This window comes from Capricornis sumatraensis, chromosome 9 (genome assembly GCF_032405125.1).
Source record: "Capricornis sumatraensis isolate serow.1 chromosome 9, serow.2, whole genome shotgun sequence".
NCBI classification, from domain to species: Eukaryota; Metazoa; Chordata; class Mammalia; order Artiodactyla; family Bovidae; genus Capricornis; species Capricornis sumatraensis.
The window spans coordinates 71,295,288-71,322,063 of NC_091077.1; the positions used below are offsets into that span (position 1 = coordinate 71,295,288).

The window sequence follows — 26,776 nt, forward strand, 5'->3', positions numbered from 1 at the left end:
CCAGGGCCCAGAGGAAGGTGTGGCCACTTGTGTAGAGTAGCAAGTCAGTGGGAACCTCAAGGAGACCTGTCTAGTCAAATTCTGGAAGGACATCTAGGAACTAACCTGTTGAAGATGAAGGGGAAAAGGAAGTTCAGCTGGAAACACAGCACCTGCAAGGCCACACTGGTGTCCTGTCTGGGGAAGCTGGAGCCCTTGGAACAGCCAGAGAGGGAGAGTATGCTTGAACAAAGTAGGTTGCAAGGGTGGACGGGGTCTCAGTCTATATGTCCTGCTAAGATGGTAAAAAACCCACCTGCCAATGCAGGAGACGTAAGAGACACAGGTTCAATCCCTGGATTGGGAAGATCCCTTGGAGGAGGGCACAGCCACCCACTCCAGTATTCTTGCCTAGAAAATCCTATGGACAGAGGAGCCTGGCAGGCTACAGTCTATGGGGTCGCAAGAGTTGGACACGACGGAAGGGATTTAACATGTAAGATATCCCGCCTGCCCTGTGGGCAACGGGAGCCAGTAAAGGGTTTGGAGCAGGGCAATGACAGTAAGGGGTTTAGAGCAGAATGGCCTTGCAGGGAAGAACTCTCAGTCGGTCTTGCCCTGGCTTATAGCCAGACAGCTGGTAGCAGCAGCCAATTTGCGGCTGCAGCCCTCTCATCACCAGGACCCCCTCCCCACCCTCCAGCAGCCCCCACAAGCTTGCAGCCTACTTGGGTATTTCCTTTAAGCAGAGGGTTCTAAGGCTCTTGATAAGAAGCAACAACAATCTCAGATATTTAGTGTTCCATAGGCAACAGCTGCCGGAAATTAGCGAAGTGACCTTTGGCCCGGGTTGCACTGCCCTCATCCAGGCGGTTCAAAGGCTCCAAACACAAGAAGTCAGATATGCAATGTCCTGACTGCTCTCTGATTTTAGCTCAGCCCGACAGAGCTTGTGTAGGAAAAGCTCAAAGCCAGATGCTGTATGTCTTTCCTCTGCACACCCTCCTGCAGAAAGAGCCCATTGGCTTGAGCAGATTCTCTGAGGAAGCCATCGGTAGATAAAACAGCTATGGACCTTTGGAACAGGCAATAATAGCTCAAGAAGGAGTCAGCAGGTAGGGCTTCATGGAAAAGGCTCTTCTCAAGGGTGTGCAGGCTTCTAGGAAGGAGAACAGCTGTCTGTGATGCTCCCCAGCTCCACTTCTGCTCGTCCCTCAGACAGGTTTAATCGTCACTTATAAAGAGATGCTTTCTCTGATCCCTCACCATTCTAAATCAGGTGTCCCTTGTTAGCACGCTGTTCTTCAAGGCCAGATATTTACTTATTCACGTGTCTCTTCCTGCTAAACTCTAGCTGCAAAGAGCAGGAGCCACATCCCCCCTGCCAATACCAACTGCCCAGAGCCTAGCACAGGGGCAGGTGCTCAAAAAAAATCTCTGCATAAGTTAAAAAAAGGAATGAGCATCCATCAAGAAGGCAAGGAGGAAACGTACATGCATATTGCTAAGTGAAAGAAGGCAATCTGAAAAGCCTACATACTGTGATTCCAACTATATGACAATCTGGACCAGGAAAAACCATGGAGAAAGTGAAGAAAGATCAGTGGATGCCAGAGGCTGGGTCGGGGAGAGATGAACAGGGGGAGCACGGAGGAATTTCAGGGCAGTTAAACTACTGGGTATGGTACTACAATGGAGGATACATGTCATTCCACATTTGTCCAAACTCACAGAACGTACACCACCAAGAGTGAACCCCAGTGTAAACCGTGGTCTCGAAGTAATGTTTATGTAGGTCCACTACAGGAGCGCTTCCTGAGCCGCCCCTCACTGGCTGCTCCTTTCGTTTCTGGAATTCAGGTGAGGATTTGTAGGTTCACTGACTTGTTAACAAATGGACCCTTCTGGTGGGGGTTGTTGATAGTGGAGGAGGCTGTGGATATGGAGGGGAGGCAGGGTACACGGGAAATCTCCGTACCTCCTGTTCAATACGCTCTGAACCTAAAACTGCCTGAAAACACAAAGTCAGTTAAAAAATAAGAATGAACACAAGGACATCCCTCCCTGTTCCAAATACCCTCCTCCACATTTAGGGGAACCGCCTGGCACGGAGTGCAGCATTAGGCAGTTCTGGGGTGGAATCTCACCTCTACTGTTTACTAACCCTGGACATGTGAATTCTGAACCCCGGTGTCCTCACCTGAAAAGGAGGTCACACTGTCATAATGCAAAGCGTGTGGCACTTAACAGCACTTAGGCCTGCCTTTCCCTCAAACCGGGCAATCAACCTTCAGATAAGCTGAGCTTATCTGCCTCGGTCGGGCTCTCAAAGGATCCTGATTTGTACTGCTGAAGGAGGCATTCCACCTGAGGGTTTATAGCTGGGCTGGGGTCGGGAGACGGGGGTGGCGGTGCAGAGAAAGCTGCCTGCCTCCACATGCTCTGCAGAGACTGAGAGCCAAAGGAAATTAGCACTCTGAGCCTTCACTTCTGCTCAGCACCTCAGAGCAGGGCGATTCTTTGGGAAATGAACAACAAACCAGGACGCCAGCATGCCTACCCTGTTTAGTTGAGAGTCTGGCCAATTATTCCCCTAACCCAATTGTGAGTGGGGGGTGGGGGGGGGCGCCAGGGAGGGTTGGGGGTGGGGGGCGGGGAAGGCATCCATTACAAGGGCTTTGCTCTAAGGATCGCATTCCTCCCGGAGCACTCTTGACCTAAGGCAGCTCGAAGCAGCTGGGTGCACGAAGCCAGCCCCTCTGCTGAGCTGCCTGAATTCCAGGAACAAAAGAGCAGCCAGCGAGGGGCGGCTCAGGAAGCGCTCCTGGATTAGGCAGGCACTTGGCTGGCAGGCAGGCAGCTGCTGGCGAGGGAGGAAACCGGGCAGGAACCGGCCAGGCAGGGTGACCCTGCTCATGGCAGGGCCAGGGGCAGCGTCAGTGTGGCCAGCACAAAAGCCACACTGAGAAGGGGCAGGGCAGAGGCTTCCTGAAACTCTCCCTCCCTAGACCTTTATCACCTGAGCCAGACGGGAGAGCTTTTTATTTGCCCTCCCAGAAGGTTGATTGCCCAGTTTGAGCAGGTGGGGGCACAAAGACAGATGGTTGTGATGGGGTTGGGGAGGGCGGGCAGGTGGGACTCCACCTTTAAAAAAAAAAACTGCTTTTGCTATCTCAGTTGTTATTGTTTAGTTGCTAAATCATGTCGGATTCTTTTGCGACCCCATGGACTGTAGCCCACGAGGCTCCTCTGTCCATGGAATTTCGCAGGCAAGAATAGTGGAATGGTTGCCATGCCCTCCTCCAGGGGATCTTCCCGAGCCAGGGACTGATCTGGATCTGGTACAGTTAAGGGCAAATGAACATCTCGTGAATGAGGGGATGAATGTATTTATGAGTGAATGGAGTGTTCTGTGATGAACACAGGTACAACCCAATCAACACCAGTTGGGGGAACTTCCCTCCACCTGGAACCTTCTCTGCCCTCCTCCCCCAGATCTCCCTTACCTGGTCCTGTACCCTTCTCTGGGGGTAACCAAGATGGTTGGGGGGCAGTCCCAGGGGGAGAAGCTCCAGAGGTGCCATCCTGGAGGAGAGGAAGGTGATGGGTGTCAAGACAGGCTGGAGTCCTTTAGAAACACTCTCCTGCCTGCCCAAAGGCTCTTCCAGAGGCTTACAAAGCAGAAAGAGAGGGGCAGGGCTCCACGAAAGACCAGGGACAAGTGAATCATGACCTACATGAGGCCCCAAACCAAGTTACACACAGAGAAGGCAGGGCCGCCCGGAGTGCAGGCGTCCAGACCCCTCCCTCACCCCCAGCACAGAGGCACTGACCTTGGCAGAGGTGGCAAACCCTGCCCACCTGCGCTGTGCTTAGATGTGACTGGGAACAGGAGCGAGGCCAGCTCCAAGTGCAGGCTGACAGACCTGGAGCCCACAGCCAGGAGAGCTGGGTGGGGACCCCAGCCTGTCACTGCTGCAGGACAGATGGGCAGGAAATTCAGTGTGCTCCTCACACACAGGCTCTGCTCACATTTTGAGGCTAACCTCAGAGGGCTCTGAAGGTCACATGCACTGTGAAAGTTCAGCCAGTCACCCTCGTTTCTCACGATGGGAGGAAAGGAAGTCTTCATTTGACCCCGTGGTGTCTTGCGCTGTGTTACTTTCTAATTGCCTCTTAACCCACTCTTCCTGCCGATCTCAACTTAAAGGTCACTTCTGAAGAGAGTGTCCCCAGGGAATGCCCCTGTCAGAACGCAGGGGCATCCAGGACTTTCTGTCCATCTCTCCATCCATCAACCCACTGTCCTTCTTCATCCCTGACCACAGACATCATGAGGACAGGGGCTGGGTTCGTCTTGTTCAGCTCCAGGACACCAATGCCTGACACAAAAGAGATACTCAATTCTTCTAATCTCCAAATTTTGGGAAAGGTAAATACTTGATATGAAAAGGCAAGAAAAAAAGAGTTGCTCCTGATTTATGTTGAATAAAACTATTCATCTAGCTGGGCAATTCAAACTACTCAAAGCCTGGCAGTGTAGGGGCAGGGGTTGGGGGTGATGCTGAATTCCAGGGGAAAGAGAATGTTGTCCTTGCCTCGCAGTGGCATGTCCCTCAGTCTACCCAACAGCAAAAAGGGTAGGGTAACCAAGGAGGAAGCAGGTCAGTGTTTACAGAGGACTGGAAGCTTTAAGAACCTAAATCATACCCTCCATACTTGGTCATTCCAAAGATACTGCTTGCTGACATGTGTCCCATGACACCCCAGCCCCTGAAGAGGATTCTGTGGGCCACTAGTTTGGGGAACACTGCATACCACATTCTGTGTGCACGCTCAGGCACTCAGTTGTGTCCAGCTCTTTGTGATACCATGTGCTGTCGCCCCCCCAAGCTCCTCTGTCTATGGGATTCTTCAGGCAAGAATACTGGAGTGGGTTGCCATTTCCTACACCAGGGGATCTTCCTGACCCAGGGATCAAAGTGGCATCTTCCTGAAAGTCTCCTGCACTGCAGAGTCTTACCTCTGAGCCACCAGGGAAGCCCAGGACTACACTGTTCCTTCCTAAAAAGCATCATATATTAGCCCATTAGAGGCCCAGAAATATGTGTTCAGAAAAAACTCACAGTTCTGTGAAATTCTGAGTTAAATTTACCCACTGACCACTACACCCCCACCCAGCCTTTTCGGTGATTTACGGTGCTGGCAGCTGGGACCCCAGCACATCTGCAATGCAAGACTCTGGTGAAAATCCCTGGCACACTGCCTAGTAATCTGATAACTCTAAATTTAGAGACTAACTGAAAAGTTTGCCGAGATGGAAAACCACAGCTTCCACCTGCAGAATGGCCCCTGCTAAGAACTTCCACATGGCAGTGGTATTAAGGAGCCTAGGAACGGGCACAAGAGGTCAAAGACGCCGGCCACAGAAGCCCCAGGCAGCCAGGTGCTGGGTGCCCTGCCTTGAGGGGTCCGGGGACTGGGCCCCAGATTAACCCCCGCCCACCCCAACCCATCTCACACCTGTGCTGTGAACGCGGGCTCAGTCACCTCAGTTGTGTCCGACTCTTTGCAACTCTATGAACTGTAGACCACTGTCTATGGGGGGGATTCTCCAGGCAAGAATACTGGAGTGGGTTGCCATGCCCTCCTCCAGGGGGTCGTCCCAACCCAGGGATCAAACCTGTGTCTCTCGCAACTCCTGCATTGCAGGCACATTCTTTACTGCTGAGCCACCAGGGAAGCCCATCTCACACAAATATATTTATATATATAACTGGCAGCATCCTGTCCTCCATAAACACAGACCTGGGTTCCTCCTTGATTCTCCGTTGTTACTGGATAGACTGAGGTACATACTACCCCAAGGCAAGGACAGAGCTTTCTCTCTCTCCTGGATTACATCTCCCCTCTGGTCTCCATGAGAATCTGGACTTGCTCCTTACGACGAATAGTTTTATATAACCTCCCATTTCATATATATGTATCATATATATATATATATTATATATCACATAATTTGAAAGCTTATATGTCATTAGCCAGACACTATGTCTCATGCATTTTGTCCTCTCATCCTCCAACAGGCCACAAGATGGGGATCATTGGTGTCCTCGTGTTCCAGACCAGGATGGCTCAGAGAAGCTAAGTAACCTGCTGAAGGACATCGAGGTAATGAAGGACATATCTGAGTCTCGGCTTTCTGACTCTGTGCTCTTAACACGATGTTTTGGGGCCTCCATGGGACAATTTAGGCTTGTGTTTTCCTTCCAAAATAATGTTATATGAAACAGTTTATAAAATAAAGGCAATGGCACCCCCACTCCAGTACTCTTGCCTGGAAAATCTCATGGACGGAGGAGCCTGGTGGGCTGCAGTCCATGGGGTCGCTAAGAGTTGGACACTACTGAAGCAACTTAGCAGCAGCAGCACCACTATACAAATTTTAGAAAATATGATAAGTACTAAGAACATTAAATTACTAGTAATCCCGCACTGGGAGATAACTGTGAGTCCATACAAGTCTCGTTACATGCCCTTCTGACATTGCTTCTCTACACAGAGATGCCCCCCAACAACTTAACCCAATTCAGGCTCTCCTCTCAACACTCCCTGTCTTGAGGTGGGCCCAGGCAGGGGAACTGCCACTAACACTAGCAGAACCCAGGAGACTGAGGCTCAGAAGTGCAATGGCCCAGGCCACACTGCAGGTCAGTGGCAAATCCTGGCGTGGACATCAGAGGAGCTGGCTGGGCCTGGGGTGGGACATGGCTTTGAGTGTGACAACTGCTGCATAAACAGGCCAAGGTGCAGAGCAGGGCCAAGCTGCCCTCCCATACCAGCCACTGAAAGAAACCCACTCGGGGTCTCCTCCCATGTGCCTCCCACCAAGCTCTTACTCCCTGCTGCCAACTGCTGCCTCCCTAGGGAGGCTGGGCCTCCAGGCACCGGGCCAGCTGCTTGGGAAACAGCTCCAGGGCTTGAGTCCGCCTGAGAACAAAGAGCAGCAAGACGGTGAAGAAACACCATGGGTAACCAAGGTGACCAACAGGAAGTGGAGACTTGCAAATGGAAAGGGAGAAAGAAAGGGGAGGGGTGGGCTGATTCTTCAGAGGCCTCAGGAGGACAGGCCACAGACCTGGGAGGCCCTGCAAAGCCGGAGGGTCACCCAACCCTTCCCTCCCCTCGCAAACCGATTGCTTCATAGAGCCCGAGGAGGCATTTTCCGTAAAGAATCAACTTCTCTGCGGGAACATTATTTCAACATCCTCGAGAGGGTGGCCTGCAGTACATGAAGCCAGCAAGGCTGGTCACATCCTCTCCTGCTGATGTCTGGCCTGCAGCTTCCTTCCAGCAAAGAGAGGTCACTCTGAGCCACCCCACCTCTCGTGGGGACCCCCTGAACTCTGCAAATCATAGGAGGGCCAGCTCCAAACACACTTCCTCATTCCCAGGAGACAGAGCCACTGCCCTTCAGGGCACAAAGGCAAGTCTGAGCACCCACCATCCTGCCCTCCACTCACAGGTGGAGGGCCCTTACACCGCCTCCTCGCCCCCCCCATAAAATGCCAGCACCCCCCTGAGTTCTTAACAGCTTCCTGATACGACCCTGTCCCACACCTTCTGTACTGGAGGTGCCCCTCATTCTTCCACACCCTCTGTCACCTAGGGACATGGGTCATGGTGTGCCCCCTTCCATGCTGGTTCCTTGCAATAGGCCCAACCCTCACAACTCTTCTCCTTCTCCCCTGGGTCACCACTCCTAAGCTGCGGCTTTCACTCCACACTTTCAGCTACCTGCCCTCATTTCCAGATTCCTTTTGATACATTCTCCTGGGCATCCTAACCCTACTGTGCAGCCAGAAATGGGTCGGTAGTGGTAGTGGTAACCACCACCACTAAGCCCCAGCTGCTCCAGCTGGGATTCCAGTCCCCTGCTGACCAGGGCTCCCGCACCTGTGGCCAGTTGATCACAGGCACTGGAATCTCCTGGGGATCTACTGAAACATGGAGGCTGCCCCCTGGTACTGAGTTGGATGGCATCTCTGCCAGACTCACATCCGCCAGAACCCTAGAACGTGACCTTATTTGGAAATAGGGTCTTTACAGAGGCAATCAAGATAAAATGAGGTCATACTGGATTAGAGTGGGCCCTAATCCAATGACTGGTGTCCTTATAGGAAGAGAAAACAGAGACACGCAGACACACAAAGGGAAGACCAGAGACACACAGACACACAGAGGGAAGACCAAGCAAAGGCAAACACAGGAAGAGGGCTGGGTGAGGATGGAGGCAGAGACCAGACTGATGAAGCTACACGCCAAGGAATGTCAAGCATGGCCAGCAACCACCATATGTTGGAGATCCTCCCTTCAAGCCTCTGGAGGGAGCACCATGCTGTAAACACCCTGATTTCAATACTTCTGGCCTCCAGAACTACAAGGGAATACACTTCTGCTATTGTAAGCCACCCAGTTTGAGGCAGCCCTAGGAATCTACTATACTCCCCATTTCCTGTCTTGCTGACTCAGTCCTCCTGGGATGGAGCTGGGCATCTCTCTGCACCTTACAGGCACTTCATGTGAGCCTGATGCTCAGCTATAAGCTCCATGAAGGTGGAGAATTTTATTTGCTCACCACTTATATCCCCAGTGGCTAGCAGTGCATGGCATGTGATCAGCTGCTAAAAGACATGTGCTGAATGAAAGAATGAAGGTGGACCAGCATGCAACAACTAACTCCACCTTGGTCAGGGCATTTCAGTTCTTTTCAGTCACTCAGCTGTGTCCGACTCTTTGCGACCTCTTGGACTGCAGCACGCCAGGCTTCCCTGTCCATCACCAACTCCTGGAGTTCACTCAAACTCACGTCCATCGAGTCAGTGATGCCCTTCAACCATCTCATCCTCTGTTGCCCGCTTCTCCTCCTGCCTTCAATCTTTCCAAGCATCAGGGTCTTTTCAAATGAGACAGTTCTTCACATCAGGTGGCCAAAGTATTGGAGTTTCAGATTCAGCATCAGTCCTTCCAATGAATATTCAGGGTTAATTTCCTTTAGGATTGACTGGTTTGATCTCTTCACAGTCCAAGAGACTCTCAAGAGTCTTCTCCAACACCACAGTTCAAAAGCATCAATTCTTTGGTGATCAACTTTCTTTATAGTCCAACTCTCACATCCATACATGACAACTGGAAAAACCATAGCTTTGACTAGATGGACCTTTATTGGCAAAGTAATGTCTCTGCTTTTTAATATGCTGTCTAGGTTGGTCATAGCTTTTATTCCAAGGAGCAAGCGTCTTTTAATTTCATGGCTGCAGTCACCATCTGCAGTGATTTTGGAGCCCCCAAAAGTAAAGTCTGTCACTGTTTCCATTCTTTCCCCATCTATTTGCCATGAAGTGATGGGACTGGATGCCATGATCTTAGTTTTCTGAATGCTGAGTTTTAAGCCAGCTTTTTCACTCTCCTCTTTCACTTTCATCAAAAGGCTCTTTACTTCTTCACTTTCTGCCCTAAGAGTGGTGTCATCTGCATGTCTGAGATTACTGATATTTCTCCCAGCAATCTTGATTCCCGCTTGTGCTTCATCCAGCCCAGAATTTCGCATGCTGTACACTGCGTATAAGTTAAATAAGCAGAGTGACAATATACAGGCTTGAAGTACTCCTTTCCCAAATTAAGCAACTTTAACAATTAAATGAGATAATGTGCATCAAACATTCAACAATGTCTGGCATGTGGTACCCGATAAACGCCTACTCCCTTAATTTAGAGGGCAGTGGGAGTCTTGAAAAATTACACAGAAACTAGCAATTGCTGGAAGGAGCATTCCAACAAGAATCTTCACCATGAAAAAGGCCAATCCCTCAGCAATGGAAAATCACTTTGTTCCAACAAGTAAGAAACATTAAGTCTTTCACTCTGTTTGTTAACTTGTTCCTATGATCCTATTGCCTAATACTCTCAAGTCTTCCCACTTCCTCCGCTGGTTCAGAGGCCATCTCTTTGGAACACTGCCAACACCTAGGTCTTCAAGGCCAAGGATATTTTCCAGTGATCCAGCCCCCATTCCTCAGAGTTCTCTATGTCTCAGGATAAGTGTAAATGTCTACCGAGACCCATATCCCAGAGCCGATACTCCTGGTCCACCTGCCCGCCCCCTACTCATCAGACTGCCCCAGGCAGACCACCAATGCATGATCACCATATGCTGCAGCCCTGGGCCCTAGTAGATGACATTCCTCTATGTCTCACCTTTTGGAAGCTTTTCATATTTCCCTAGGCAATGGGATGTCATCATGGGTATAGTGGTTAAGAGTGTGCACTTTGGAGCCAGTCTGCCTGGGTTCAAATTTTGGCTCTTTCATCTACCTGATGCATGACCTTGGATAAGTTATTTAACTCTGTAAACTTTAGCATCTGTCTCATCTGTAAAGTGGGGGTAAAATGAAGATAGTTTAGTACCTACTAGAGGACTTAGGGGATTCCCAGATGGCACTAGCAATAAAGAATCTGCCTGCCAATGCAGGAGACTTAAGAGATGCAGGTTCAATCCCTGGATCAGGAAGATCTCCTGGAGGGGGGCATGGCAACCCACTCCAGTATTCTTGCCTAGAGAAGCCCATGGACAGAGTCCATGGACACTGTCCACCAGGTTCCTCTGTCCATGGGATCACAAAGAGTTAGACATGCCTGAAGTGACTTAGCAGCAAGAGCAGAGGATTTAGATAATGGGAGGTAACATAAGTCAGGCACACAACAAGCACCCATTAATGGGGAAGAGTTTTGCTAACTTTGACAAATACAATGGCCAGAGTGGTCTGAGATGATTATCCTCAGTTGTACTAAGAATAACCCCCCAGGAGTGAGGCCAGGGGCTGTGATATCTTCTGTACAGCTTCTCGGTGTCTGCAGGTGACACACGAGGTTTTGTGACCCCATGGACTGAAACACACCAGGCTTTCCTGTCCATCACCATCTCCCAGAGCTTCCTCAAATTCATGTCCACTGAATCAGTGATGCCATCCAACCATCTCATCCTCTGTTGTCCCCTTCTCCTCCTGACTTCAATCTTTCCCAGCATCAGGGTCTTCAAATGAGTCAGTTCTTCACATCAGCTGGCCAAAGTACTGGAGTTTCAGCTTCAGCATCAGTCCTTCCAATGAACATTGAGGGTTGATTTCCTTTAGGATGGACTGGTTTGATTTCCTTGCAGTCCAAGGAACTCTCAAGAGTCTTCTCCAACACCACAGTTCAAAAGCATCAATTCCTCGGTGCTCAGCCTTCTTTATGGTCCAGCTCTCACATCCATACATGACTACTGGAAAAACCACTGCACTGCCTGATAAAGAAGTGGTCGGCCAACAAGGCATGGGACAGTCCAAGGAAATGAGCCAAAATTTGTCTTCCCAGACTCAGAGCCAGGCCACCCTTCCTCCTGATCCGACTGCTGTATCCCTTTCACCCAAAACAGGCTTCCAGAGAGGATTCCTAGCTGGGAAGGTGCTGCTAGTGGTTTGACCAAAATTCCCCCAGAATTTATGGCCCATCTTAAAAGAAACCATTGTAGGGACATCTATGGGTGTCCAATAGCTAAGACTCCAAGCTCCCAATGCTGAGAGCCAAGGTTTGACCCTGATCGGGGAACCAGATCCCACATGCCACAACTAAAGATCCTGCAGGGTGAAACTATGACCCAGCGCAGCCAAATAAATTTTTTAAAAAAAGTAACCATGCAAAAGAAACCCTGAAATGTTAAGGGATAACAGGGTATTGCATCTCCATCTTGATCCGGGAGAGGAAAAAAATGCCTAAAGAAAGAAAACGGTGATGATAAGGCAAATGTGTTAAAGTGTTTACAATGTGTACTGTGCTGGCAACTCTGCTAAGTTTGAAATTATTTCAAAACAGAGAGTTAACACGAGAGACCCATGAGAGATTTCCACTCAGAGCCAACAGCTCTGTACCACTCGCCTCCGCCTTCTCACCTCCCTGTGTGGGTGCCCAGGTGTTGCCCCGCCGCCAGGGGAAGTTCCTGTTACACATCACTGCCTTCAAGGCTGCGTGCAACTCTGCTTGTTGAAAGTCAGATTCCGGACAGCAGATCTCGAGGTTTTAAGGTCCCAGCTCTCCCACTTAATGGCCAAGTGATGAAGTCCTTGGAGGCTGTTACTCTCCCAGCAGACGGAGTTACTGGCAGTCATGCTACCTACCCCACCAGGCAGTGAGGTCCAGGAAGGTGAGGTGTGGACTATAAGACACAGACCCCAGACCAGGCGTCCGTGATGAGCACATACCAATGGGGGGCGGGGAGCTGCTCATATGCAGCAGCTGCTCTGCTCAGAACTGGGGAGTTACAGTCCCAGCCTGCCATCCAGGGAGATCCAAACGGAGTAATTCCATTAATAAGTATACAATTACAAATTGTGCTGAGTGCTGAAGGAATAATCAAGGGTTGTCTAAGAACACAGCAGCAGCCCACACTAACCTTGTATGGCAGCCAGGGAAGGTTCTTCTGAGGAAGTGATGTTTGATTGACAGCTAGAGAACAAGAAGGTTACAGCATGTCCTAGCCCCACAGAATAGGGAAGTATACAAGCCAAACTTAACAGTGAAATTAAGGACACCAGGAGGAAGTAATAGGTCAAATCAAGAATATGGGGTGTCCTTCAGGACACATGACCTGCTTTAGCCAAAATTCAATGGCATGTAAAATAATTTTTTAAGGCAATGGGAGGCAGGGAGACCATTATAGAATGAAAGACTTAAGAATAATTTTTAAAAACCTACTGAATAGTAGAAGTTATTTGCAATGATATGACTGATACAATTCAACAGATCAAATACAAATCAAAAAAACAAACAACTGGATTTTAAAATGGGTAGAACTAAACAAATATTTTTCTAAAAGGAAATGCAGATGGCCAACAGGCATATGAAAAGATGCTCAACATCAATAATCATCAGGGAAATGCAAATGAAAACCACGAGATATCACCTGACATCTATAGAATGGCCATCATCAAAAAGAACACAAGTAATGGACTTCCTTGGGGGTACAGTGGCTAAGAATCCACCTGCCAATGCAGGAGACAAGGGTTTGATCCCTGGTTTGGCACGTGCCACAGAGCAACTAAGCCAGCGTTCCAAACTACTGAGCCCCTCCTCTAAAGCCCTGAGAACCACAGCTAACAAAACCACGTGCTGCAACTACTGAAGCCTGTGAGCCCTAGTACCTGACTGCCTAAAGCTGGTGCTTCAAAACAAGAGAAGCCACTGCGACGAAAAATAGCCCCCCGATTGCTGCAACTAGAGAAAGCCCATTCGCAAGAACAAAGACCCAGCACAACCAAAAGGGAAAAAAAAAAAGAAAAGAATACAAATAACAAATGTTGGCAAGAGAACCCTCCTACACTACTTGTGGGAATGCAAACCGGTACAGCCACTGTGGAAAACAGTATAGAGATTTTCCAAAATATTAAAATGGAACTACCATATGACCAAGCAATTCCACTCCTGGGCAGACAGCCGAAAAAACCAGAGACACAAATTCGAAAAGATACACATACTCCAGTGTTCAAAGCAACATTATTTACAACTACCAAGGTATGGAAGCAACCTAACTGTCCTTCAAAAGCTAAATGGATAAAGAAGATGTGGTGTGTACATATACACAAAGGAATACTACTCAGCCCTAAAAAGGAAATTTTGCCATTTGCAGCAACATTGACAGATGCTAAGTGAAATTAAGTCAGAGAAAGGCAAATATTGTATGATATCACTTATCTGTGGAATCTAAAAAATGTAACTAGTGAATGTAACCAAAAAGAAGCAGACTCACAGATATAAACAACAAACTACTGGTTACCAACGGAGAGAGGAAAAGAGGAGGGACAATATAGGAGAAGGCGTATTTTTTAAAAGTGTTATTTCAGGATTATATTAAATCAGGTATGTGAAACTTCTGAAATTTTTATAGCACTACAGAATTTAAAGAACCTGTCATTCAATTAAGAAAAATGTAATGCATGGACCTTATCTAGATCATAATTGGAACAAAACAACTATAAAAGCCATTTATGAGACAGCTGGGAGAACTGAACATGAACTGAGACATGCTGCTGCTGCTACTGAGTCGCTTCAGTTGTGTCCGACTCTGTGCAACCTCACAGACGGCAGCCCACCAGGCTCCCCCATCCCTGGGATTCTCCAGGCAAGAACACTGGAGTGGGTTGCCATTTCCTTCTCCAATGCATCAAAGTGAAAAGTGAAAGTGAAGTCGCTCAGTTGTGTCCGACTCTTAGCAACTCCATGGACTGCAGCCCACCAGGCTCCTCTGTCGCTGGGATCCTCCAGGCAAGAACGCTGGAGTAACTTGCCATTTCCTTCTCCAATGCATGGAACTGAGCCATAGAAGACAATTAATAAATGATAGTGAGTTTTGTAAGACTGGCATAGTTGTTATGTTTTTTAAAAGTGGCCTTTATCTCTTAGTAGATATTTATGGGTGAAATGACATGCTGTCTGGAGAAGAAGAAGCAGGTACTGAAGCTAGGTGGAGAGTACACGGGGATTCACTCCACTATTCTCTCTACTTTTGTGTATCTTTTTAAATTTCTACAATAAAAAATTAAGGACAAGTTCACTCCAAAGAGTCAGACCTATTAAGTCATTCGATCACTTTTACAATGATCAGAAAAATCAATTGTTATTAAGTATAAAGTTATGCACCTCGCCACATCTAATAATTCCACCTGTTTTAGTGCTCGGATGAACCAGAGTGAAAGCAGCTCCTCTCTGATGGGCACTGAGGCTTTCTACAACTTTTCCTTACAATAATTCAATCAATCCAATTCCTGATGCTTCTTGCTGTTCTTACGATCCTCCCTACCCTTCCCTGTCATCCCAACCCAGCTACTCAAGTCACCAGATGATCATTTGTCGACTCAGTAGGTAGCTGGTGCTACCAGCAGGGATGTCCCTACCAAGAGAACGTTCAGGCTCTGGTACCATCTGCTCCAGTGACCTACAAGGGGGCCAGTGCCTCAGGACAATTCAAATTCAGCCTCAGGATTCAGTTTCCAAGTAACTGCCATGTGAGGATAGAGGGAAGCACACACTGCGGTGGCGGGGCTCAGGGAGTGTTGGAGAGTTCTGTGGCCTGAGTCCCAGGTGAGCAGGCCTCCCCCAGCATGACGTGAGTCTCAGGATGGTTCTCTGCTGCAGATGGGCCTCCCCGGATCCTGGAAAGTGTTCAGAGTTCCCTACCCCTTCCTTTGTAGCTTGTAGTACTTTTCCTATTCAGAGTTCCTGATTCTTTTTAAACACAGACAAGAGACACCATTTTGACCTATTAAAACAGAACAGACTTTTTCTTTTTTTACCATTTATTTTATTTGTCTTAGTAGCAGCATGTGGGCTCTTCGCTGAAGTTTGGCTCGCAGGCTCAGTAGTTCTGGTGTGTGGGTTTGTTACTCCAGGTATGTAGGATCTTAATTCCCCAACCAGGGATTGAACCCGTGTCCCCTGCATTGCAAGGCAGATTCTTAACTACTGGACCACCAGGGAAGTCCCTGGACTTCTAGAAAAGGCTAATACCAGGGTTGGCAAAGTTACTGGGAAGCAGACACCCTCCCACACCACTGGTTCGAGTGAAAGCTGGTGCAACTTTTGAGAATTTATTAACTGATGAAATACAAAGTTCTTAAAATCATACCCTGTGACAAGCAATTCCATTCTAGGCATTTATTCTCATGAGCACACTCATAGACAGCAGAGCGGGATCAGCACTGCAGTGTTGTATAAAATCAAATGGAACAAGAGAAATGACCCAAAAGGCCATCAAGAGGGGGATGGACAAATTATCTAATATACATACAGTGGAATATTACTCAGCAATAAAAAAGAAACAAACTCCTAATAGATACAACACAGGTGAATCTCAAAAGTGTTAAAAAACTAAGTTTAAAAAGACAGACAGAAAAGAGCATACACATGTAACTCCATTTCCACTCTGGAAAAGATAAACTAATCCACACAGACAAAAAACAGCTCAGTGACTGCCTGGTGCTGGGAGCAAGATGGGGTGAGTGACTGAGAAAAGGTACCTGGGAACTTTCTAGGTTGGTGGCAATGTTTCATCTCTTGACAATGGTGGTTGCTACATGTATATACATTTGTCAAAACTTGCTGTATACTCAAAACTGCATAACCACTTAAAGATCTGTGTGTTGTATCATATATAAATTAACTTCAGCTTAAAAAAATGAATAAGCAGCTCCATATACGTATTCAACAAAGAAACGAGTTAATCCAATCATGGTATATCCATACCATAAAACATTATGCATGATACCTGTTGACCAATAGTTAACTTAGAAAGTTATTTAGTATATACAGTTAACAAAAAAATTATGAAACTATAATATACTATAATACACTATGACAACATTTATATAAAATAAATGTATACATTTGGATAAAAAATGGCCAAAAAGAAACATTTCATTCATTCATTCAACACAAATATATTGAGAATCTACACTATACCTTTATTGTTACAGTGAGCAGAAAAGGCCAAAAAAATTCCCTTCTGGTCATGGAGCTTCTGTTGGTGGTTTCATAAAGATATTTAAATTATTAAAATGTAAACATTTAAAAAATCAAGTGGTACAGGGAAGTGTATAAATTCTACTACCACTTGTGTCAGAACACACACACATGGCTTGTTCACACACAGGGTAACTCTGGAAAGATTCAGGAGAAACTAGAGTCAGTGATACCTTTCAGGGAAGGAACTAGAGCCTCTTCACCATCCAACCTTTCATATGTGTTTTTTCCTTTCTTATCATGTTCTTATATTGTCTATTCTAAATAAACACAAGGAATTGTTTCAAATTTTTTTGCAGAAGTCCAATAATCAGGATTGGGTGAAGAAGAATGATATGGAAATGTGTGAGCATGATATATTATGAAATCAACAGTGTTTTAAGAAAAGATATTTTCCATCTTCACTAAGTAAAAGCTCTATAAAAATGCTATGACACACACACAAAAGAACAGAAGGACCGATACTAAAATGTCAACAGATTTCTCCAAGGAGTGGGATTGTGGGGGGAGTATTACTTTCTTCTGTTTGCTTGTATTTATTTTCGTAGTTTCCTAGAGAAACAAAAAACATACTTTGTGTGTTTAATAATTTTTTGAAAAAAATGAAGGGAAACCCCTGGCCACCCAGTGGTTAGGACCCAGTGCTTCCACTGCAGGAGCATGGGTTCGATCCCTGGTCAGGGAACTAAGATCCTGCAAGTTGCGCAGCATGGTCAAAAGAAGAGAAAGAAAGAAAAGAAAGAAATAGCAGACCAACAATGTCACCTGTTTCTGGCACGTTCTCTCAGAGAGAATTGCTGGCTGCACTCCCTTTACCCAAGGGGCTGTGTGGTTTAGGAAGACAAAGAACAAGTCAAGGGCAAGGGCACAGAGCCAACCCAAAGTCTTAACTGTCCTCCCTTCACTTAGGGAGCACAGACCTCCCCAGCCAACTAGGATGCCCGCCAAGACCCTTCCCCACTCCACAACCCAGAGGCCCGGGAGACGGAAGGAGGATACCCATACCCATTTTCTCCCAGGATACTTGGGAGGCAGGGAACAGGAATCACTCTCCTGGTTTACAGATGAAACGGAGCCTTCGAGATAATCTGCTTCTTCCACAGATTATGGATAATGTGCAAAGATCTAGTCTCAGCTGAGTGTTGAGGGCACACTGGGGGCTTCCACAGTCTAAGGCTGCTAGGACTAGGGAGAAAATGCCAAGTTCTGGTTCAGTTTTGTTCCCAGCTTCCTAGAGAATACAGGTAAGGCAGAGGAGTCAGTGAGTCTGCAAGCCAGATGCCACTTTGAAGGCCATCTCCTCCTGCCTCTGAACGCCACTTCTAAATCCACCTTCCATCCTCTGTTTGCACACACCTCCAGGGCAGCCTGCAGCAGCCCTGGAGGATGCACGCCAGAGACTTCCGCTTCCGCTGAAAGCTTCACCCTTACCTCTGGGCTGGCTGTCCTCCCACTTGAAGACCACCGCCACAAGGCGCCCCTGTCAGTCCCCAAGGGCTTGTCCCAGCCAGCATTTGGGGTTGAAAGGCCTGGGTGACACATTCCTGGAACTAAGCTGGCCAGACACATCCCAGTATGTGGAACTTTTTCTCATGGGTGGACCAGGGTGTGCCTCATGATTTAGGAAGAACTGCTCCCTGGGGGTGCAGAAACCCAAAAACGAGGGGAAGAGAATAGAAAAACCAAGTAAGAGGTAACCTGGGTCAACACCTTCTATAAGGAGACAGATGTTCAGCTCTGCAGTGGGGACATTCAAGGAATGTAAGGGAAAGAGTGAGAAGAGGGACTACTGATGTTGGAAAAGAAAAATAAAAGAATGTACGCACTTTAGGGGTCACTAGAAGACAGTGTGGTTTTAATCCAGGTGAAGAACAGAGCCGGGGTGAGACCCTACCACAGGCGGCTGTCAGAGTTCCAGGAAGAGGAAGATCCCGAGGCATCTCATCCTTTTCTGGGCCAGGAGAAACAGGAGCAGCCCCCCAGGTGCACCCCGGGGGCAGGCAACAGCGGAAGCCAGATCACTTCAAGGTGAGAAGCCCCATGCACAAGTGCGGCAGGGGACCCACCAGGACCAGATAAGCGAGGCCCTGCCCTGGGAGTCAGCAATTCCCAATGCCCAGGTTTTTCAGGATGGTTTAGGGAGAACCTAGCCCTTGGAGAGCCATCGGACCACAAACTAAGATACAGAGCCTACAGTGTCATGGAGGGCAGAGCCTTGATTGTTCCTGGCGCTGTACTTCTATTTTTGGTTAAAATGGGTGGTTTTCTCCCAAACAAATTTATGTTCAGGCTGTGATACAAGCAGGGTTTTGATCTCACGACAGCTACTGACACACTCTGTCTTATAGTTTCCATCTACAGGGTCAGTCCCAGAACCGGGGCAAATATGAGGTGTAAGTGAGATAATATGCAGGGGCGCGCTTGGCACACTGTCTGAAACATAGGAAGTGCTCAAGAAATAGTAGCCATTAACATTATCATCACTAAACATCATTTCTGTTGGTGTTTCAGAATTTCTCTGTGTAAATTTAGTCCCAGATCAGTAAAAATGTCCTTTAATACTCCACTGGTTCAAAAAATACAGTCTCACACAGTTAAAGGCCTTTAAGTGTACAAGAAGGCCAGCTTCAGGAAAACTGGCTGGGAAGAGAAAACTGGCTGTTTTAGGGAATATACATTCCATGGCTGCTTGCTCTGAAGATCTCAAATCTGGGGTTATGGAGAAGACCCCAACGGTACCACGTGACTCTGATCCTGGGAGAAGGTGAATGCCTGATGGAGGAAGAAGGGGCTGGAGGAGGAGTAGGCCTCTGGCACACAGGCTCCCAGAGTCCTGGAAGAGAAAGCTACCAGCGCTGTCAACGTGGCTTCGGGAGGGTGGGAGTACTTCTTCCCCAAGTAATCCTCTGAAATCCCCATATTCAGAAAGTCTTCCACATACCCAAGAAGCCTTAAATCACAGTGATGAGAGCTCTTAAACATTTTGTTTTACTAACATAAGCACTTCCTCCTAACTGGAATGATGATTATGTGTAAAATGGACGTAAGTCAAAAGGAGACCAGAGTGAGTTCTACCTACTGTACTGCTCGTCCAAAAACAAAATTCAGGGAGGAAAATGGGACCTCCCAGCAGAAGTGTGGGAGGAATGATCTAGGTTTCTATTATTCGGGCTAAACCTGTAGCTCTTTTCCTACAATCTCAATGCAGGACTTTGGTCCAGGGCAGTAGGTCTGTCTTTGTGGGGAGTTCTTTTCCTACTCCCTCCTCTATTCCTCTCCTCCCCACTCCCACCCCCACATTATCCCAGAAGAGAATGAGACTATCTACTGTCAAGGCTATAGGAGGCCAGGAGGCGGCCTTCACCTGATCCTGTCCCTGGCACCACGGCCAGCACTGCAGCCACTCACGTGGACAGGCCCCGCCAGGCCAGGGCGACCCAACAGAGGGCTCCTGGGAAGCACTCCTGCACCACCGTTCGAGTGCCCCAGGAAGTCCACCTGAGCCTGGTCCTTCGCCTCTGTGCTCCCCGATGGCTGTGCCTGCAACAGGTGAGGCAGCGGACACCCCTTGTCTTCCCTCCATACCGCACGCTGGTCTGGTAAAGCTGAGATAGCACACAGCACGCCGCACGCCTGTGAGAGGCTCACAGTCTGGTGAGAAGGACACAGGTAACAGGACCATGAGGGAAGCATGAGGTTGGGGCCGGGACACTTTGGGGAGGGGAGAGAGAGGCTTGAAGGACCACGAAACTGGGCCTCAAGCTGAAAGCCATCCCCTGCCCTAATTCTATCATATGTACCCAGAACCTGCTCATTTAAAATGGCTGGATGCATCTTTTGGCAAAAAAAGAAAGAAAAAAAAAGGTGGGAGTCAGTCTAATCCGAACACTCCTGGGCCATATGCCTGAAAAACATCACCAACAGCCTCACTGTCACCACCAGCCTGGTGGGGATGATCTGCTCCTCTCTCATGTTCAGTGAAGAAGTTCAAGGCCACAGGTGTGATGGGCAAGAATCCTGACTCCCTTGTACTGGGGGGCACCCCCAGGCCCCACCAGAAAAGTAGTTAAATGAGGAAGAGCTCTAAGTCTGCTTCAACAGAAGCAGTAGGGCCAGGTAGGATGCTGAAAGAGTACTTTAATATTTACAAATGTTGTGACCTACAGGGCTCAATTTCCAAAATATACAAACAGTTTATACAACTCAATAACAAAAAAACAAACAACCCAATCAAAAATTGGGCAGAAGACCTAAATAGACATTTCTCCAAAGAAAACAGACAGATGACCATTAGTTACATGAAAAAATGCTCAACATCACTGATTTTTAGAGAACTGAAAGTCAAAACTACATTGAGGTATCACCTCATACTGCTCAGAATGGCCATCATTAAAATGTCTACAAACAATAAAAATCCTGGAAATAGTGTAGAGAAGAGGGAATCCTCCTTAACAGTTGGTGGGAATGTAAATTGGTGCAGCTACTATGGAAAACAGTATGGAAATTCCTCAAAAAAACAAAAATTGAGGCACCATATGATCCAGCAATCCCACTCCTGGGTTTATACCCAGAAAAAAACACAAATTTGAAACGCCATTCACAACCCAATGTTTATAGCAGCACTATTTACAATAGCCAAGACATAGAAGCAACCTGAATGTCCATCAACAAATGAATGAAGATGTGATATATATACAATGGAATACTACTCAGCCGTAAAAAGAATCAAATAATGCCATTTGCAGCAACACGGATGAATCTAGAGATTACCATATCAAGTGAAGTTACATCAGAAAGGAAAAGACAAACACCATATGATATCACTTACATGTGGAATCCAAAATATGATACAGGTGAATTTACTTACAAAACAGAAACAGACTCACAAACTTGGAAAACAAAGTTATGGTTACTAAAGGGAGAAGGGGGAGGAGAGGGATAAACCAAGAGTTTGGGATTAGCATATGCAAACTATTATATAGAGAATGGATAAACAGTAAGGTCCCACTGTTTATAGCACAGGAAACTATATTTAATATCTTATAATGGAAAAGAATATGAAACAATATGTGTGTGTGTATATATATATATATATATATGCATAGCTGAATCGGTTTGCTGTACACTAGAAATTGACACAACATCATAAATCACCTATATGTCAATGAAAAAGAAAAAGGAACTAATAAGACCAGTTTCAAGTCACAGGGGACTCTGAGCACTAACTCAAGTGAGTTTTCAACCTCTAACACGTAAGACCTGGACAAACCCATCCTCCCTCAAGGCAGGCAGCCCAACAGTGAACTAACATGACATGGGTGAGGTACAATTAATGGGGAACTGCCTGCCCTGCTCCTTTGAGTGACTGAAGGAGCGATTAGAACATTCTTATTTATATACAAACAGTCGAGGATTCTCAGGTAACTGAGCTGGTTGAGTTTATACTGCTCTCAGAAATCCTTCCTGCCAGAAAGGAACCAATGAGGTCAAAGCCATTCCCCTAAGCTACCAGCAGAGCTGACAACCACTGGCACCTGCAAAGAACAAGCAAGCCCCGTTTTTCCAGCAGGCCTCACTAATTCATCTAGCCACCACCTCCAGAAAAAGACCAAGACCTTATTACCTGGTCTACCACTCCCACTGCCTGCATGTTAACTGAACCACCAAGATCTGGATTTCTTTTCCATATGCCTTGCTATGCTTGCACCTTGTTCTGGGGAGAAAAACGAAGGGAAGCAGAGGAAAGCCACAGCCTGACAAGCAATGCAAAACAGAGATGGACTAGTAGGTACAGGAAACAAGATAAGATAATTGGACTGGAATACAGCTACCCCCTCATGAGGAAAAAACTCTGAATAGCTAATGACTTTTAAAGCAGAACTCCACAGACCTTGGGTGCAAATGCACTGGATGTGAGACCTGTCTATGCAGGGACCCAGGGACTCACTAAGGAGACCTCCCCCTCGCTGTACTGGGTTGGATAGCGTCCCCCCAAAATTCATGTCTACCCAGAACCTCAGAATGGCTTTATTTGGAAATAGGGTCTTTTCTGATGTAATTAATTAAATTAAGATGAGGTCAAGCAGCCCCCATTCCAACGACTGGTGTCCTTATAAGGCGAGAAAACAGAGGCACAGACAGAACACCATGTGACAAGAGGCAGAGGCAGAGCGATACGCCTACCAGCCAAGGAAAGCCAAGGAGCAATGTGGCCCTGCTAACACCTTAACTTCGGACTTCCAGCCTCCAGAACTGTCAGAGAGCACATTTTTATTAAGGCCCCAGGTTTGTGGTAGCTTGTCCAGCAGCCCTAGGAAACCAATGCTGCTGCTGCTGCTAAGTCGCTTCAGTCATGTCCGACTCTGTGCGGCCCCATAGACGGCCTCCTACCAGGCTCCTCCGTCCATGGGATTTTCCAGGCAAGAGTTTTGGAGTGAGGTGCCATTGCCTTCTCCATACACACCTTTCATTACACACCTGTTCCCCAAACCACCCTTCCCAGTCTCAGCTCAGGGGCAGGAGACAAGACACACAGGCCATACCTCTAACCCACCTGGAGTCCACCACCTTCCTAGAGCCTATCAGCACTTCTCCCTTTAAGGGGTGGGGGAGAGCAGAGATCATATTTCAGCTGTCCCACCTTCTGCCAGTGGAGGCACACTGGCAGGGGAGTGCTGGTTTTCTCCCCACAATCTCCTAGTTCTGTAGCCTCTCCTTTAGACTAGTGTTTCTAAAATCTTATTCAGTCCCATCCTAGATATATTTGGGGTGGGGCATGACTACATATGCCTTAGTCTAGCATTAACCTAACTGTTCTTTATATCATGTTACTACTTTTACTTAAATAAACGTATTTAAAGGAACTGCTATATCGTTACAATAAATGGAAAATCAGCATCATTTATTCTACACAGAGCTTGCTAGATACATGTTTTTAAATTGCACAGTCAATACACGATAACTTTTTTTTTTAAAGTCCGTTCATGTATCCTTTAAAATAATCTCGGGTGACAATACTATGGGAAATACCACCTTAAGGAGTACAGTTTAGTTGTCTAAGAACTCTGGGCTCCTATGCAGAAAAACCAATTTAAGCTCTCCAGTCCCGTTTCTCATTCCCCTTCTTCCCGCGACTGTCCCCGGAGGAGGCTAAGAGCAGAAGGAAAGAAAGGCACCGGGAGTTCCTAGCTCCGACGCAGGGCGACCCGAGGATATGGAGTCAAGAGCGAAAGGGACTTTAAATACCCAGTCCTGCGAGTGACAAGGACGGGGAGGGACTGACCTTCTCGCGCAGGGTGCAGTGGACGTCCGAGGCGACGCGCCCTTCCCACCACGGCTCATCCATCATCGCGTCTGCAGCGCCGCTCTCCGAGGCTACCGGGTTTTGAGGGCACACCCTGAGTGGACACAGGCAACTTCAGAGCCCGCAGCGCGCCCCCCAGCTCCTACCCCGGCATCCCCATCCTCTCTTGTCCTCGGCTCGGGCCTCTGCCGGGCGCCCCCTTCTGCCCCACTCAGCGGAGGACGGTCGCCTCCTATCCCAAGAAGGCTGCACCGTCCCCTCCCCTTTACTCGTGGGACCTGAGGCGACCTGGAGCTCTGCAACAACTTGCAGAAATTTTATCTTCCTTTTTGCAAAAGTTGCACAGAAAGTTGCAGACTCCGCTAGCTCTCCAGAGGCCAGGGCTCCGGCAGCCGCCACCGGCTCGCGGTCCCCAACTCCTCCCCCGCCGCCCAGCCTTTGTCCTGCTCCCACATCCTGCCCTCCAGCCGGGGCGAAACTCACGCATCCCTCTCCGGAGGTGGGGGGCTGCGGGCGCCGGGCCCTTCCCAGGGCCGAGCCGGCTGTGCCCTCGGGTGCCTGCAAGCAAAGGGGGCCCTGGCGCGGGGCGCTCCAAGCTCTCGACGGCCGCCTCCGTAGCCCTGCTCGCCCGTGCCGCCGCCGCGCCCCTGCTTGCGCTCGGGTCCCGCCGCGGCTCGCAGCCTCCGGGCCGCCGGGGGCCTCCCTCCTTCGCTGGGGGAATTGGGGGCCGGGCCTCGCGCATGCGCCGCCGGCCCCCGCACCCCGCGGGGCTGGGGGCTGGGAATTGGAGTCTTTCTTTCGGCAGAGCTGGCTGTTTTTCCAGTCCGCACTCCACTCCCGCCTGGGTGGAAAGCTTCCTCTCACCTTCGCGGGGACTCCCGGTGGTCTCCTGGACACCCGTGTGCTCACGCGGGCAGCGCTGGGACCGCGGCGCCACCTGCGCGCGCCGCTCGTGAAGGACGCGGGCAGGATGCCCGCAGAAAGTTCTCTCGCGTGCGCTGTTCTAACCTACCTTTAGTCGGTTCCACCTGTTTTTTCTTTTTAACTAGTCCTGAAATGCGGAGGTGGATGTCTAAATGTAAAATTCCCACGGAAGCCCCCCAAACCCGCTCTTGATTATCCAAGAGTCCCTGTTTCTAAAGGAGGCTCAGTAAATCAACGGATTTTGTTTTGTGCTCCTGCAAAGCATAGATCTTCTCGTTACATTGGGAGAAAACCAGTGTTTCTGGAGGGTCAGGTGGATGGAAAGCACTGTCTTTTTAATTTAGTTTTAATTTGTTTTCGGAAAGACACTCCCTTGAACCAGCCCCTCTGATGGAACAACAAATTGATTGCTTTTTGTGATACTTTTGGAGATTCACCCGTTTCAATTCCAGCTACCGACTGGATGACTTTTGCCATGTTCCTCAGACTCTCTGGGAACCCACCCTCATGTGAAAATTGGGAATAAAAACTACACCAATCTGCTGGAGATACTGCATCGTTAAATAAGATAATTCGTATAAAGGGATAATCCCCATGCCAAGTATAAAACAAACACTCAATAACTAGCTGCTACTAAGGAGGCTTTGGTTTCTGACTAGTTTCCTACAGGCAGGTACCAACCTAGAAAGAAATTTTTAAATCAGCTTTGATAAGCTTCAATAGGTGCTTAAAGAGAAGTTTTAATGTTAAAAAAAAAACAACTTGTAAAAGTGAAAAATAACAATGAATAAGCATTAATAAATACAGGCTCTTAATAAAGAAATTATAAAGGTTGAGCAGAATAAGAAAAGTTTGAGGAAATAGAAAAAGGTGAAAATACCAACTTTGCACAAATTAACTTTTTAAATAAAATTCTAACAATTGTGGGTAGATGGGGGGGAGGGATGACAACACTTCTTTTTCTAACACTTAAATGGAAGAATATCAATGAGTAAAGCTAAGATTTTTATCTTTTAAAAATGAGGGATAGAGCTATATATTGCCAAATCTTAAAACATATCGCAGATCTATGATTCAAACAGTGTGGTGTTGACACAAGAATGGGTTGGTAAGTGTCAGTGGATTAATCGAAAGTTTAGAAATATATTTCACATACTTAGAAACTAACTATGATAAATGTGGCATTTCACTTTTAAGGGGAAAAGGATAAATTCTTCAATAAACTGGCCAGGGGAAATTAGTTAATTTGAGGAAAAAAAGTAAAATTAGGGATTTATTTAAACCATTATCAAATTAAAAATAAGAACCTGTCAAATGATAAAACTAAAACAATTTAGTGATGGTTTGATGTTATTTATTTAAGGGAAAATAATTCATGGATTGGGAGAGTACAGTGCCTTAGAAACAGTGGAACATTCTTCCCAAGGAATTTTGGGCAAAAGTGAATTTTATATGCATAATGATGGAATCTAAAAAGTTAATACTAATGATCCTACTCGCTGGGCAGAGAAGGAGACACAGACACAGTGGGGAATGGAGAGCACCAGATGGGAAAATTTGAGAGAATAGCATTGAAACATATATATTACCATATATAAAGTAGACAGCCGGTGGGATTTTGGTGTCTGACTCAAACACCTTGAGGTGATTGGCAGCGAACCCAAAGCTGGTGCTCTGTGATAACCTAGAGTTCAAGAGGGAGGGGACATATGTATATACCCATGGCCGATTCATATTGATAAATTCCAAAAACCATTACAATATTGTAAAGTAATTATCCTCTAATTAGAAATTTTAAAAGAGAGATAGTTATGTAGAGTGTTAGAAGAAGGAGGAAACAGGGCATGATTGACAAGGAGGTCCTATTTTTTTGGGTAGGGTGGGCCAGCTTTAGCTCACCTGGAGGACTGATTGCTGTACTTAGGTTCCCTAGACAGTGAGATGTTTCCAGTCAGTGTG

At 47.4% G+C, this 26,776-nt stretch overlaps 1 protein-coding gene across 1 annotated transcript in view; it reads right to left on the minus strand.

The window, feature by feature from the left end:
- The window catches only part of CCNJL (cyclin J like), a 62,230-nt gene extending 37,752 nt beyond the window's left edge, over positions 1-24,478 (minus strand). Inside the window, exons 1-2 of the mRNA XM_068981285.1 lie at positions 24,377-24,478; positions 23,873-23,987 (exon numbers count right to left, since the gene is read on the minus strand). Of these exons, the coding sequence (XP_068837386.1) occupies positions 23,873-23,938 (66 nt within the window). The 5' untranslated portion in view covers positions 23,939-23,987; positions 24,377-24,478. The remainder of the gene's footprint in view (positions 1-23,872; positions 23,988-24,376) is intronic.
- Positions 24,479-26,776: the final 2,298 nt, after the last annotated feature.